This window comes from Vulpes vulpes, chromosome 2, assembly GCF_048418805.1.
Source record: "Vulpes vulpes isolate BD-2025 chromosome 2, VulVul3, whole genome shotgun sequence".
NCBI lineage: Eukaryota > Metazoa > Chordata > Mammalia > Carnivora > Canidae > Vulpes > Vulpes vulpes.
The window spans coordinates 78,244,248-78,260,957 of NC_132781.1; the positions used below are offsets into that span (position 1 = coordinate 78,244,248).

At 43.7% G+C, this 16,710-nt stretch overlaps 1 protein-coding gene across 5 annotated transcripts in view; it reads left to right on the forward strand.

The window, feature by feature from the left end:
• Positions 1 to 16,710, forward strand: part of LNX1 (ligand of numb-protein X 1) — a 181,378-nt gene that overhangs the window by 130,550 nt on the left and 34,118 nt on the right. For all 5 annotated transcript variants that reach the window (XM_072748989.1, XM_072748988.1, XM_026016514.2 and 2 more), the window contains 2 exons: positions 14,583 to 14,824; positions 15,325 to 15,477. In XM_072748989.1, the coding sequence (XP_072605090.1) occupies positions 14,583 to 14,824; positions 15,325 to 15,477 (395 nt within the window). The remainder of the gene's footprint in view (positions 1 to 14,582; positions 14,825 to 15,324; positions 15,478 to 16,710) is intronic.

Genomic DNA, 16,710 nt, shown 5'->3' on the forward strand with positions numbered 1-16,710 from the left:
TCCCTGCAAGGATCCCGATGTAGGATCCGATCCCAGGACCCCAGGATCAGGACCTGAGCCGAAGGCAGATGCTCAACCACTGAGCCTCCCAGGCCTCCCAACAGTAGCATCCCCTTCTCCACAGGGGATATCCTGAGACCCGGAGCAGGTGCCTGAAACTGCTGGTAGCACCAAACCCTCTATGTACTATGTTCTCCTATCCATACGCCCCTGTGATAAAGTATAATTTATAAATTAGGCCCAGTAAAATATTAACCAATAATACAATAGAATTATTATAACAATATACTGTGACTTATGTGCATCCTCTCATTCTCAAAATCTTACTGTATGGTACCCTTGTTCTTCTTGTGACAAAGTGAGACAATGAAATGCCAGGTGGCAAGGGGGGGTGAATGACACAGGCATGGTGTAGCACTCAGCGACTGCTGACCTTCTAACCACGTGTCAGGAGGAGGACCCTCTGTTTCCTGACTGTCATGGACCGCAAGTAGCAAACCATGGAAAGCGAGACAGTAGATAAGGGGGAGAGTATTGGAAATCCAATTTTTCTACCCAAATGTGGTGTATTTCTACTGTACATTTGAATATGAATGCCTGGACTCAGGGGCTCCACCTAAAAGAGGAACAAATCACCTACAGATGCTCACCTGCTCTGAGAGGATCATTCTAAGCCTTTGTTTCTTAGGATGCTTGGGGCCATACATATTCTTGGAGATAATTAGGTGGGGTTTTTTTGCGGGGGGGAGAGGAAGAATGGCAGGGAGACAGCAAGTAAAGGGCATTTGGGGACCACTATACCTGCCTCCCTCACCCACCAACCCACCAACATGCTCTACAGACATGGCCTTGTTGACCTGGTAAAAGCAAAGCCATAAGGAACACAAAGCTCACCACTCGTGCCTGTCAACTGCAAACCTGAGGATGCCAACGGGCCACGCTTGGCAGCTCCAGCTGTTTGCATTCTTCACAGCACCACTCAGGAGCTGACTATGGATATACGGTAGTAAAGAATATAAGGTTATATGGGGCTCCCGGGTGGCTCAGTCAGTTAAGCATCCAGCTCTTGATTTCAGCTCAGGTCATGCTCTCGGGGTCCTAGGATGGAGCCCTGCAATGGGCTCCACCTCCGTGGGGAGTCTGCTTGAGATCTTCTCCCTCTCCCTCTGTCTTCTTCCACTCATCCCTCCTTTCTCACTCCTTTGTCTTTAAAATCTTTTTTTTTAGGATCTCATTTATGTACTTATGAGAGACACACAGAGTGAGGCAGAGACATAGGCAGAGGGAGAAGCAGGCTCTCCACATAGGGAGCTCGATGTGGAACTCGATCCCAGGACCCTGAGATCACGACCTGAGCCAAAGGCAGATGCTCAATGACTGAGCCACCCAGGCGTCCCTAAAATATTTTTCTTAAAAAAGAATATAAGGTTATAAATAACCTGCTTCTAAGGTTCTTTGCATTTTCCCTGCCTCCTGCATTGCAGTCATCTCTAAACCCTCAGTGACCTGGGTGCATGGTATGTTATAGACCTAAGGCGCCTGCCTCAATTAAAAGCCTTGGGTTGACATCTCAGTGCCTCTACTTACCAGCTGAGTGGCCTTAGGAGAATTACTTAATCTCTCTGTGCCTTAATTTCTCACTGGCAAATGGTGATAGGGATCTCCGTCGTTGAGATGAGGTGAGGACTGAATGGGCTAATATGTGCAAAGCATGTAGACTAGCACCTGGTCCATAGTAAGTATACCGTACGTGCTGGCAGTAATTGTAAGTTATTAACTGTGAGTTGGGATTTAAAGGATAAAAAAGTGTAGCCACAGATTATCTTGCAGACCTAACTCTGTAAACAAATAGAAAAAATAGAAAAGGAGAGCCGCTCACATGAGGTTAAGAGTATCTACTTCAAAATACTGACACCATGCAGAGACTGGCCAACTGTTTCTAATGTGTGCGCAGCAGTGGGCCATCTGTCCCATAGATCACTGTAGGAACCTATCGGCGTCTTGGGTAAACTGAGTCAAGGGCACTTGCTTAAGTTGTCCATCAGACTCGTTTATTTTCTGAGCTGAGTCTACCTCAAGAGCCCCCTGCACCTCTCCCCCACTTCACTGTGCCCAAGTCAAGAGGCTGGCGTTCCTTGCCCAAGGCTAGGCCTGCATTTCCCCGTTGCTTTCCAGTGTGTTTTTAATTTTCCCTTCCTGGTATTCATTAACAAGTGCGGCAGGGGTGGTTGGAATTGCTGGGGACATTTTCCCTAGTGGTTTGGAGGCAGAAGAAAGGGACTAATGAGAGGAAGGAGTATGTGGTTGGTGGTGATGTAAGAAGTCCATCGACTCCCCCCTGGGGGGTGGGGGGCTGGAGTCTTTCAGGCTCAAGTTCATACTTAGGGTCTAAACAAATTCCCAGAGGGTGGGCTTGACCAACTGATGACCTCTTTTACTTATTAACTAATGCTGACGTCCCCTGTGACTACACTAAAGTGCTAATGACTTTTTTCATGTATAGTTTCTAGTAGCTTTGTGAGTGGCCATGTAATTCGACCCCAGAGAACATGGGTTTTAACCTAGGGAAGGAGCCGAAGTAGTCCAGACAAGGACGAATGACTTTACCTAACATTTTTCGTCCAAAGAGGTTATTGAAGAAGCTGCAGGTATAGTGAGTGTGAATTCTAGAAAATATCCAATCTGGACTCAGGAAGGTCCCTAGGGAGAGCATATGCTCAGGACCAGGCTGCCTGAGAAGCAGAGGAATCCTATTAATAGGAGTGGTATTACTGTTCCTTGAGTCTTGTCCAAGTAACATGATCAGGATTAATTCGCAAGGGTGGGTCCTGTTCGAGGGTGGGCTCAGGGAGCTCAAATGGGACTTTTTGGAAGATGATGATTGATACATTTATTTTTATCTTAAACACAAGAATTTCTAGTACTGTGCAGTAAACGGATCATGAAATACTAGTCATCATGTCTTTAAAATATATAGCCTGCCTTCTTCGGAAAAAAAAAAAAAAAAGAATCAAGGAAGCCTGCAACAAATAAAAACACATCTGGGCCAGCACAACTAAAAGTATAAACCTTCTGCCTCTAACAAAAGGGGCAAGGAAAAACATAGCATAGGGCATTATGCTAAGTGAAATAAGTCAAAGACAAATACCGTATGATCTCACTTACGTGTGGAATATTAAAACAAAACAAAACAAAACAAAAAACTTAGCATAGGGCATTATGCTAAATGAAATAAGTCAAAGACAAATACCGTATGATCTCACTTACGTGTGGAATATTAAAACAAAACAAAACAAAAAACAAAAAAAGAGAACAGGAGGGCAGGTGGATGTGTGAAATGGGTGAAGGGTATAAAAAGGCACAAATTTCCAGTTACAAAATAAGCCACGGGGATTAACATATAGCAGGGCGACTCTAGTTAACAGTACTGTATTGCATATTTTAAAGGTACTCAACGTAGGTCTCAAAAGTTCGTATTACAAGGAAACTGTCACTGCATGGGTGACTTATCACGATCATTTCATAATATGTACAAATATCAAATTGTGTCGTATGCCTGAAACTAATAATGTTGTACGTCAATCATCCCTCAGTAAAATCCATCAAGAGAAAAAAAATATATCTGGGCCAGCACAATTCAAAGCATAAATAGAAGGTGTCTAAAAAAAGGAAGAAAAAAATGGCCATTTCCCAAATCTCTCAGGCTGCTGACATACCCACATCCATGAGTGCTGTCAGCACGGTGTCGAGAATGTCATGGTGGGCAAGATGAGCTGGATTTTTAATCTCGTGGAAGTGATGTCCTTTTCGGGGGAGACCTATATTTACAAGGGAAGCAAGTAAACATACAAAATAAATTTCCTAAGATGTTAAGGAAGTGAAATCAGGTGCTGGTGGGAGAGGTGTGGCCCATTTTAGATCAACGGAGGTGACTTTGAGCCTTCTACACTCAACTCATCCCTTGGGCTCCCTCCTGCCCTTTCCAGTGTTGGCATCAGATTTCTCACTGCCCAGCTATCTCCTGCCCCCACAGGCACAGCTTAATCCTGCCGAACCTCAGAAGTAGATTATGGAGTCAGTTGCCTTGGGTCTTTATCCCCTGCACACTCCCAGTATCTGTCCTCCTCAATGTCCCTTCAGCTCTGTTTTTCCCCCCTTTCAATGTCCCTTGGGACAGAGTCCCCGTGAACCCAATGATGCTGGCTCCTGCCATGTACTTGCTTCCTTGGGGCCTCTGAGTGTAGCATTCATATCTAGACTGCTGGATCAACGTCCTTCATTTTTCTAGACTCAGCTCCAGCTTCCTGTGCTCTGGGAAGCCTTCCCCGTTGCCTCCAAGCACAGCGAGTGGCCACTTCCTCTAATCTCTCAACACTTGGCTCGTACCTCTGTGTCCCTCAGATAACGTGACATGGGGATTTTTCAGTTTTCATGTTCATCACCTCGAGTGCATACGCTGTGTAGAGTTGTATCCTTTTCTTTTTTTTTTTGCATCCATAGTGTCTCACATTGTGCCTAATATATAATAACTATGCTAGTTACTGCTTATTGCTCCTCTGTTCCAGATCCTGTTGGATCCTTTGCGTGGATCTTGAAATCTTACAGTAAACATTGGTGTGCACATCTGGGAAATGAGGCTCAGAGATTAAGGAATTTGTCACAGAGCAAGATGGCAGACCTAGGATTCCCACCCAGATGTCTTAAACTCAAAAGTCTGTGGTTTTGTTGCCTTGCTATGCCATCTTTCTCAGGAAGAATTTCCTAAGTGTATATTGAATGGAAAACAACGCATTTTAAAGTCACTTGCCTGCTCTACCAGCATAATCCATCAAAAGGCGGTGTATGATAGCTATTACTTAGTTCTACTATGTGTGTAATAGTTTTAAAATCCAGATCAAATAAAATCCTATGAAAGTTATTAGGGAAGTAAGTGAAAAGCAGAAGAATAAAAAAAAAGGTCTCCCCTCTTCTCTTTCATTTTCTCCTCTTGAGTTGGAGTGAGGGCAATGAAAAGGAACATCATGAGCTTGCTGAGGGAAGAAGGAGACCCACATCTTATCACGATCAGCTGTGATAATTATGTGTTCTCAGGACCATGAGGATGAATCCAGCCATTGCCAGTTTGATAATTTCAATAAATGGAACACCAGAAGGGTGACTGTTGTTTAGTTCAACTCAACAAATGTTGACTGGATGCCTGCCCTAGGAAACGTATATGCTATTCAGACCTTCTGAGAGGCACCTGGGTGACCAAGACTTTGTCCCTTTATAGTCCCTGGAGCAAGACTTGCCCTGAGCTAACTGGTTAGCGGGGGTAGAGCTAATGTGCCTCGAAGGTAGGTGGCAAGTAACATGGGAATCCATGAGCTAACTCTTCCCCCAGCACCAATACGAGTACCAATGAGGAAGTTATTACATGCCTAGAAGGATCAAGACTTCACAAGTGGGTTCTATTGGCTAAACTATGGAACTATACTCTTCCCAACCTCCCTTGGGAGCTTGCATTCTGTAGAGAAAAAATAAGCAGGGGAGAGGGCATGGGGATAGGATGTGCCAGGGAGGAAAAAAATAAAAGTTGCTCTGAGTGGTCAGGAAAGGTGGATTTTAATCACAGACCTGAAGATGAGGAAGCAGACCAGGTAGGAACCTGGAGAGAGTGTTCCAGATAGGGGCAACAGCAGAATGCAAAGCCCCCCAAAGCAGGAATGGGCTGGGCCCTGGGAGAACCAGCAGGGGGTGAAAGAGTGAGGGCTGGGGATGAAGGCGGGAGTCACAGGACAGAGAACACAGGACCTTGTGAGCCTTTGCAAGTACCTTGTGCTCTATGGAGAATAGATGGGGAAAGGGGGACAAGTATAGAAACAGGGAAGCCTCATAGAAGGCTGTTGCCATAATCCAGGCATTGATGACGGTCGCTTGGACCAGGATGGTGGCAGTGGAAGTGATGAGAAGTAGTTGGATTCTGGATATATCTTCTTGGTTGTATTTGAAGTGCTGAGAGACAGAAAGGACTCGGGGATGACACTGAGGTTTTTGGCCTGAACAACAGGAAGGATGTGAGGTGCTGTTCAATAAAACAGGGAAGATGTGAGAAGAGTTGGTTTGGCAGGGAGGCTTAGGATGATTGGATATGTTGAGTTCAAGGACCTGTGAGACGTGGAAGTGAAGACATGGAGGAAGCAGGTTGATATATGAGCCTGGAGAGCCGGGGAGGATCCAGGCTGGGGGCCAGGCCACAGGAGGGGAGAAGGCATGGAGCCCCGCAGGCTGGATTCAAATCCCAGCTCCACCCTGTGAACCTAGACAAGGCTTTCTTCCCTGTTGGCTTGTGTCCTCACCTGTGAAGTGGAGGTGACATAGTGAGTATTTACAGGACAGTCGGGAGGGTTAAGGAAGGCAACACACGTAGCGTGTAACAGGGTACACAGTAGATCAATAGGCAATAACTGTCTTCTTCCCAACCCCTTTTGGGGGTGAGCCCATGATCCATACAAATGGGACAAGGCCTAGAACGTCAGCACGAGGACTTGGGACTATCTGTAATGCAGTGGAAAATATTTCTACAGGAAATTTTTGAGTAAAATACATTGTGTTGGTTAGTTTAGTATGGACTGGCTGGGGAGGAAGACCGGGAGCAGGGAGACGGGCTGGGTCGTGTTGTGAAGCGAGGGGGGTCCAGGGTCAGGAGGGCTGGGGTGAGGGCACAGGAGATGGAGCACTCATGTCTTAGGCCACCCTCTGGTGCAGAGTCACCAGCACCTTCATAAAGGCTTTCTCAGAGCCAGAGCACTAAGGGTCACTGAGAATTTCAATGGCCTGTCCCCCTCCTGTTGCCTTGTCCAAGGACACCATCGAGGGCCTGCTATCTCACGGTGGCCCACATCTCTTGCAGCAGTTTCCTGGCCTGGCCCCAAGGACCTGGAGCCAAAGCTGAGTCACTCATCCTTTCAGTAGAGCAGCTGAAGCCAAAGACCCTGCCACCGGCAGGAGAGCTTGCTTCCCTCCAGAGCTCCCCGCACCCCCCAGCTCCATTCGCTGCCTGAAAGAGTGAACACATCCATTAGGGTTGAATGGCCCTTTGTCCCATTAAGCAGTAGCTTGGGGCAAGTCATTAGCTCTCCCAGGACTGAGACACAAACATCTGGGAATTCAGTCTCCTCAAACTTGGGTCAGAAATAGGGCTGGGGCAGATCTTGAAAGGGATGCCCCTTCTAGAGCCATCTGTCCCATGTATGCTGCACACACCCTCACTCAGTGGGGACAGGGGGAGATGGGGGAAAAAGTAAAGGGAGGGTAGCACTGCTTCAAAGAGGACTGAAAGGAGAGAAATGGGTCTGACCAAGTCACATTGGCTGGGTGGTTGGGGTTTTGTTGGGGTTTTGGTTTTTGTTTTTGCTTGTTTCTTTTTTATTTTATTTCTAATCCCCAGAGGTAGAAATTGTCTTCCCTTGAGATAGATCTGGCCTATGGGTGTGTTTTGTTTGGCCCGCACAATGGTTTTTAAAATGTTGACTTTGTTGTACAGTTTCTTGATTTTTACAAGTTGACATCAGAAACTGGATTTCAGCTTATAAAGTTTTCACTCCAGCAGCACCGGGCTGGTTTTTTTTTTTTTCTTTGAGGTAGGATTTGAGGTAGTTAATTGACGTATAACTCTATTAGTGATTAATTCCAAGTGTACCGCATAATTATTTGATATTGCGAAATGATCTAGTGGAGTCTAGTGAACATCCATCATCCGCGTAGTTATAAATTTTTATTTTGGGGATGAGGAATTTTAAGATTCACTCTCTTACCAACTTCCAACTATGCAATACAGTGTTGTTTACTAGTCACCATGCTATATACATTGCCTCCCCGTGACTTCTTTTTAATTTTTTTTTCTTTTTAATTTTTTAACAGCTGTTTGTATGTTTTTTATTCCCTCTACTCATTTTACCTACCCCCACATCCCTTCTTTGGCAACCCCCAATGTGTTTCTAGAAGCTTCGGGGTATTTGGATTTTGTTTTTGCTACTGTTGTTTTAGATTCCACATACAAGTGAGATCATATAATATTTGTCTTTCTCTGACTTACTGCGCTTACCATAATGCCCTCAAGGTCCACTTGCTGTCACAAGTGCAAGATTTCCTTCTTTCTTATGGTTCAATAATGTTTTATTGTATATATACTACATTTTCTTTACCTGATCATTCATTGATGGACACTTGTATGGTTTCCATTTCTCGGCTCTTGTGAATAATGCTGCAGGGAACATCGGTGCAGATGTTTTTTTGAATTGGTGTGGAGTTTTTTGTTTTGTTTTGTTTTGTTTTGTTTTGTTTTTCTCTTTTTGTTTCAGATCAATACCTAGATGTAAACTGCTGGATCATATGGTAGTTCTATTTTTAGGGTTTTTTTTTTTAGGAATCTCCATATTGTTGTCCAGAGTGGCTGCATCAATTTACATTCCCACGAGCAGCACACAGGGTTACCTTTCCTCCATATCCTCACCAATACTTAGTTCTTGGTCTTTAGTGACAGCCATTCTAACAAGTGTGACAGGATCTCTCATCGTGGTTTTCATGTGCATCTCCCTGAACGACTAGTGATGTTGAGCATCTTTTCATGTACCTGTTGGCCATCTGTATATGTCCCTTTTAAATCTGATTGTTTCCTGCTGTTGTACGACTCCTGTGTATGTTTTGTAGATTAACCCTTTATCAGCTTTATGATTTGCAAATATTTCCTTCCATTTTGTAGTTTGCCTCTTCATTTTGGTGAGGGTTTCCTCAGCTGTTCGGAAGCTTGTTAGTTTGATGTAGTCTTGCGTATTGATTTTTGCTTTTGTTGCCTTTGCTTTTGGTGTCAGGTCCAAAAAGTCATCGCCAAGACTGATGTCAAGGAGCTTACTGCTTATGTTTCCTTCTAGGATTTGTATTGTTTCAGGCCTTACATTCAAGTCTTTCATCCATTTTAGGCTAATTTTTGGATATGGTACAAAATAGTGGTCCAGCTTCATTCTTTTGCGTGTGGCTGTCCAGTTTTCCCAGCACCATTTATTAAAGAAATTGTGCTTTTCTCACTGTGTATTCTTGCCACCTTTGTCATAAATTAATTGACCATATATACATGAGTTTCTGGACCCTACTCTCTCCCATAGACTCATATGTCTGTTTCTATGCCAATAGTATAATGTTTTGCTTGCTATGGCTTTGTAAAATAGTTTTAAATCAGGCAGCACAATGTCTGCAGTTTTGTTCTTTCTCAAGATTGCTTTGGGTCGTGGAAGTCTCTTGTGATTCCATACAAATTTTAGATTATCCTATTTCTGTGAAAATGGCATTGGAAGTTTAATAGGGATTGCATCGAATCGAGATTGCTGTAAGTGGTTGCACACTTTAGCAGTTTTCTTCTAATCCATGAGCACAGAATAGCTTTCCATTGATATGTACCATCTCCAATTTCTTTTTCTTTTTTTTTTTTTTTAAGATTTTATTTGTTTATGAGAGACACAGAAAGAGAGGCAGAGGGAGAAGCAGGCTCCATGCAGGGAGCCCGACATGGGACTCAATCCCAGGTCTCCAGGATCACGCCCTGGGCCGAAGGCAGACGCTCAACCGCTGAGCCACCCAGGCGTCCCACCATCTCCAATTTCTTTAGTGTCTTACAGTTTTCAGTGTACAAATCTTTCATCTCTTGGGTTAAATTTATTCTGAGGTATTTTATTTCATTTGGTCCAATTATAAGTGAAACTGTCTTCTTAATGAATTATCAGAAATTATTAGTAAGTAGAAACACAACAGATTTTTGTATATTGATTTTTATATCCTGCAACATTACTGAATTCATTTATTAGTCCTAATAGTCTTTTGGTGGAGTTTTTAGGGTTTTCTATAACATCATGTCATTTGCAAATAGTGACAGATTTACTTCTTCCTGTCTAGTTTGGATGCATTTTATTTCTTTTTCTTCCCTAATTGCTCTCAGGCTGGTCTTCTTGATATAAGGACCAGTGAAGGCCTATAACAGCTTCTAGACCCTTGAAATGGAGCAGCACTGCTCACCATGGTCCTCACCGGGCCCGACCATCCTAGTTCCCTCACTTCACTAGCATATGAGTTTACAAGTCTTGGCTTAAAGTAGGATCAGACTGGGTAATTAATTAACTCAATGTGAAGAACAGACTTGATGTTTATCTATTTCAGAAGTGAACAAAGAGAGAAAGAATGTGAGGGAAGTTAGATCAAAGGGTAGCTGTGTAGTTAGCCAGACTATTATGATGAGATATTGAGGCTCTCTTTCTTACAGATAATGTATATTCTTCTATCTTAAGTGGATAAGTTCACTGTCAGAGGGAGTCCTCCACTGCAAAACAGCTGATGCTTCCTAGTTGGGTAAATTCAGCAGGACACCCCATCAGAGCCTCTTTGAATTATGTTGGGGTCTAGCATGCTTCGGGTTAACTCCTTTAACTAGCAAACTCATGGACTCAGGAATTTTTCAAGAAAGGGGTTCGTTTCCTCTTCTTGCTCCCCATCCCCTTGCAAAATAAAAACAGAAAACAACAAGCAAACAAACAATTCCATGGCACATCCATTGTCTACATTCTTTTTTTTTTTAAGATTTATTTTATTTATTCATGAGAGACAGAGACAGAGAGAGAGGCAGAGACACAGGCAGAGGGAGAAGAAGGCTCCATTCAGGGAGCCTGATGTGGGATTTGATCCCAGGTCTCCAGGATCAAGCCCTGGGCCAAAGACAGGTGCTAAACCTCTGAGCCACCCAGGGATCCCCCCATTGTCCACATCCTTATATTAAAACTGATTTACCTCTGCTAACTTTGATATAAGAGTTCAGGATCCCCTTACTACAAAAAAAAATGAATCAGAGTTGCTTTGTTGAACAGATGGCATATCCAAAGTGCACAGTTTGTTTGAAAAATAGTTTTTTTATGTTCCTTGTGTTCATCCTTCAAGTTCATGGCCATCACCCATCACCACCTGAGAGTACTTAGTACTTAGGATAACTAAAAGGGAGAATAAATCCTGCTTGCTTTGAACACAACCCAAGGTTCACTGTAGGTTCCTGTACTGGCCAATGCTAATCAGCTCTTCCCCACTCCTCCCCTCTTTTGTGCTTATAAATCAAGACCCCTCAGTATTAGTCACCACAAAAGAGATAATTAGTGAGTACAACCTGCTACCTTCATAGATCATTCTGTGCCTTGGATTCAAGCTAAGCCAAGAAACTGGAGCAAGCAGCATCACACAATTATGAGTTGCTTTAGCAGAACATTTTTTATTCAAGGCATATGAGTCTGGACGTTTAAATCTAGATTCTGTACCCACCCCCCAAACCCCAGCTGTCATAAAGACAGCTATGATATGAGGCAAAAGGGAAGGTTACTTACCCATTTTATAAGGTTTTCTTTTCCTAGACTAAAACATGTGACTCTGGAACACCAAGGACTTGGAACAGCAATGATTTCTTAATGGTATGCTCTTCAGATTGAGATATTTTAAATATCCTCCACATGAATGTGGCAGCAAAATAAGATGTCCTTTTGTTCCATTGGGATGTGCTATATCCTCCCAAGAAGCCATGGCTTGTGCCCTAACCAGCCATTTGTCCAACTGGAAAATTCATTTCCTGCTCTGGCCAGGCACATGGTCAAGGGCATTGCTGCCCCCAAGAAAAGAAAGGCTGTTCCCAGTCCAACTGAATAGTCTAGGAACTTCCTTCCCATGCATTGCTAACCAAATATTGTTGGCTTGTGTAGAAGTGTTCCACTCATGTATTTATGACTTTGGAGCTGTTCAAATGCATGCTGGCTTTTATTTTTTCCATCACACAGTGATTCTTCCAATTTTTTTAGTTTCCCGTATCAACTACTTTGCTATTTTTAAGCAGAACAATTTTAAGCCAAAGTAGCTAATCAGAACAGTAAAACCTTAGCAATTCATGCAAGCAGCTTAAACTCTTTCAGTGAGGGGAAAGACTAGCATTAAAAACTGGAGGCCTGTTTCATCTTTTAGAAGGTAAGGGTAGGGATCCCTGGGTGGCGCAGCGGTTTGGCGCCTGCCTTTGGCCCAGGGCGCGATCCTGGAGACCCAGGATCGAATCCCACATCGGGCTCCCGGTGCATGGAGCCTGCTTCTCCCTCCGCCTGTGTCTCTGCCTCTCTCTCTCTCTGTGACTATCATAAATAAATAAAAATTAAAAAATTTATCTTTAAAAAAAAATAGAAGGTAAGGGTATAGGATTGTATAACCAAAGTCCTTTCCTACTAATATTAAAACCACATTTCATCAAATCTAAGATGCCGTTGATGATAAGAAACATATTTTATGTACCAGCGGCTTTAAAAATTGCCTGGTTAAATTATTTTAAAACACCTTTAAAGATTTCCCTGCAGTGTGTGGATTGGTCACGTCAGACGCCTATGGTTTTGAAATCCATTCAGACAAATTTGGTGACCTCTCCTGCCCTCTAGTTGTATTGTTTGGCATGAAATAGGCCAGTCCTTTTGAATGATCTCAGTAACAAAATATAACACCACTTTTTTTTTTTTAATCTCCTTGGGGACATCTTCCTTTATAAGCAAATAAAGCATTCCCTTGTCTCTTTACAAGAAAATATAGCATTGCTATCTTCCTCCTGACAATGAATATTTGCTTTATCAACATCAAACTTACATGCCACTGCTGTTTTTAGAGACTTCTATATATACAGTTAACTTTTCATTTCAGTGCTGAACCGTAATGTAATCTTTTCTAAGACATCGAATGGCAAGTAAATTCAACGACGTAGCACAAAGAATGGACACAACTCAATGGAAGTTACAAGATGGTCACCTGTGACTGTGTTTGCCCTGCTCAGATAATGACCTCTGCATCATGACTGCAGCTTCGCAGTAGAAGCTGCAGGACTCCCTCCATCACCTGTGCATTTCTGATCTCAGGATGTTAGAGTATGAACAAACAAGCATCCTAGAATGGATCCAATTATGGAAGTAGCTACAATCTTTGATGACATACCATATATCTGGCAGGGTTCTAAAATCTTGGCAAGACCTAATATTGACCCGACCTCACAGCAGCCCTAGACGTATGTGCAGATGAGGACATTTAACCAGGTTAACAAAATTGCCCCAGATTACACAGGTAAATTTCAGAGCAAGGATTCTGATGCAGAAAATAAGCCATTCTACCCACCAGCTCTATGTTTCTACAGGTCATGTAAATTGTGTGCATATCAACTGTAGACTGCTGTTTGATTCCTTTGACCTGTAAGAACATGAAGAAGCATCACTCCAAATAGGCTCTCAAAGGATCTGTGTTTAAAATAGCTCAACCTTGGGCAGCCCGGGTGGCTCGGCAGTTTAGTGCCACCTTCCCAGGGCTGATCCTGGGGCTGATCCTGGACACCCGGGATCAAGTCCCACGTCGGGCTCCCTGCATGGAGTCTGCTTCTCCCTCTGTCTGTGTCTCTGTCTCTCTCTCTGTCTCTATGAATAAATAAATAAATTTTTAAAAATAAATAAAAAATAAAATAGCTCAACCATAGATTTTCTTTTTTTCTTTTCCTTTTTTTTTTTTTTTTTTTTTTGACCACAGAAGATTTTCTGGAAGGAACTGATAAAAAATAATTTATTATTAGTACATCCATTATAAGCAAATGGACATTTCTTAAAGGGACTCACCCATATGATTTCTGCCTTCCAACAATTGTGGGAGCTGATGTGACTGTCCACTGCCACTTGCTCACCACAGTAGGATGAGATGGTCAACTCGTCACTATTTTCTGACCAAAATGCTACCTAAGAGCTGAAATGACTTTCTCAGTGACACATAGATGTACATTCACAGCAAAATATGGACCTAAATCAGCTTATACCTTGGCCTCCTGGCCCTGGGGTCTGCTCTTTAACATGGAGAGTGAATGGTTATAGACGATTACCATTTCCTTTCTTAAAGACCATGAATGTAGTTTTCCTTTCCTAATGTTGGAAGACATGAGAATGAATAAGATTTTAGTACACGGGAGCCCCCGGCCCCTGGTTCTGGCCAGCAGCCCAGAGGTAGAGCATGGAAGTCAGCAAGCTTGCCCCTAGAGAATACTGATGCTAAGTAAACCCCTGTGGCTTTGTGGCGATGGCGATTCTGTTTCCATGGACAGTTAAATATGGAATCTGGGAGGAGCTTTGTATTTATGTTCAGTGCTTTGGAAACCAAACCCAAAAGAAAGGACTGAGTGTGACTAAGGACTTTTGTGGTCAAAATAAACACCAACAGGAGGGAATGACCAAGTCCACAGTTGAAGACTGCCAGCCTCAAGCTCTGGTCTTGTAGATACCAGTGTAGAGAGAGCTTTAAGAGAATGCAAAAACCATCTTTTGGCATTTGTTTTCTCAAGCCACTAAATCATTTCGCTGATGAGTGTATATTGAGTACCTCCCTGTGATAAAGGGAGTGGGGGGGAGCAAACATAGGAGCAAACAACTTACGTTGCAAGTGCAACAAGCATGTATACTTGGAGAAGCCTGGTTGAACAATGAGCAAAGCCACATTTTCTGACCTCCCACTGGTTTTTGTTACAGCTGTAAAGGTGCTTCCCACTACGGCCTGACCAAAGACAAGAAGAGGCGCTCTCAGGATGGCTGCCCCGATGGCTGCGTGAGCCTCACGGCAACAGCTCTCTCCCCAGAGGTCTCTGCCGCTGCCACCGTCTCCTTGGTGACAAATGAGCCTGGCCTAGACAACCCTGCCTACGTGTCCACCGTGGAGGATGGTCAGCCAGCAGACAGCCCATTGGACTCTGGCCGGAGCAACCGAACTAGGGGTGAGTCAAACGGGTGGTTGTCTGGGAACAGGCTCCTTGCCTTGAGATTGCCCTCTGTGGAATATTTACTGTAGAGAGTTCTAGAAATGCTTTCTTTAAAAGGGGAAATCATTCTGGTAGTTTTGGCAGCAATCCAACGTCCAATTCTCCAAAGTGAAATGAAACCACAAGTACCTCAGATCATTAAAAACGTGTAATCGAACTTGGTGGAAGGAGCCAAGCTAGGGCCGATGATTTACCACTGCCAGTGTGGGCACCTTCCCATCCCTGCTGCTCGAGAGAAGTGCTGCTACGTTCAGCCCAGCAAAAGAGAAAAGCAGGTTTTTAAACAATCCTTACATATTTCATTGTAGAAAACTGAGACCGTGCAGGGAAGCAAATTACCACCTAGGAGTGGTCACCGTTCTTGTGCTGTTGTATATATATCTGACCAGACGCGTAGATAAAAGCAGATTTCTGTGAATGTACAGCTGCTGTCTCTCCTTGTCTCTTGTCCTCAGCACGGCCCTTTGAGCGATCCACGATCAGAAGCAGATCTTTTAAAAAAATCAACCGAGCTCTGAGTGTTCTTCGAAGGACAAAGAGTGGAAGTGCAGTTGCCAACCAAGCTGACCAGGGCAGGGAAAATTCTGAAGACACCACTGCCCCCGAAGGCAAGTGAGCTCCCTGTGGGCCTGGACATGGGCGAGGCCTCCAGGATGACCTCAGGGGTGATGACAACCTGACCCCACCCACTTTCTAGGACCCCCCCTTTCTAGGACAAGGGCATAAGATTTTTTTTTTTTTATTTACCTTGACTAGACTACTTCTTACATAAGTAGCTAAAGGCAGAAATGATTCTCCTCTTTTTACAGAGGTTGAGCAAGTAGGTTTTGGAGCCCTGACCTCCAGGTGCTAGCTTCACACATATAAGAAATAATAATAATTAAATGAAAAGCATTTAGAACGGTGGCTGGCATGCAGTAAATAAGTTCTTATAACTTATAAGATATAAGTTCTTATGACGACTATGCATAATGCGTGGTTCTGAGTGTGTTTGTCCACGCAACCAATTTATTTAATGCTCAGAACAAATCTAGAAGTGGCTGCTATTATTATTACCCTCTTTTACAGATAAGAAAATCGAGGCACAGAGAGATTACCTAGCTTGCCCCGAATTACCTTGCTTAACTTTGAATCCAGGTAGCATGGCTCTAGAGTCCAGGCTCTGTTGAACCTTAGATCCTACGTGTTTTTGCCAATAAAAATGCAGCTAGGAAATACTTTCTTTTTATCTTCTATTAGAGCTTCAGAGCAATGACAATAGCTTTAAAAAAAAAAAAGTGGAGCTTTCTTGGGTGCCAGGTAATGTTTGTCCTCAGTCATTTAGAGGTCACATGCCAAGGGATAGGGCTGATGATTCTCATTTTGCAGATGAAGCAACTGAGACCCAGAGAGTAACTAGCCCAAAGTCCCCCAGCTAGAAAATGACATCGACTGTCACTCAGGCTTTCTGGCTCCAGAGCCCACTCTGTCAACTGCTGGGTTACGTGCCCTCTCCTCCTAAGGGGTTGAGAGGCCAATCCCCCACCACGGTCTTTATCATGCCTTCAGGGAATCCATGAGCTGTCCTAGAGAAGCCCTCTTGCTCACCTGTCACCTCTCCCCCCACTGCACACACACACACACACACACACACACACGCATGCACACACACTGCACGCTCTCACTACTCTGAGCTTTACAGTCCTGTGGATATTTCCAGGCTGTTGTTCAATTTTCACTCCCACACCCCTTCTGCTGCCACTCGAATTCTTTCTTCCAGGCTCTGCGTAGGCTTGGCCTCCTCTTAGAAGCCCCCCTGATTCCCTCAGTCCTCTTTCCCTTGTGTTCTCGACGCACCTGCA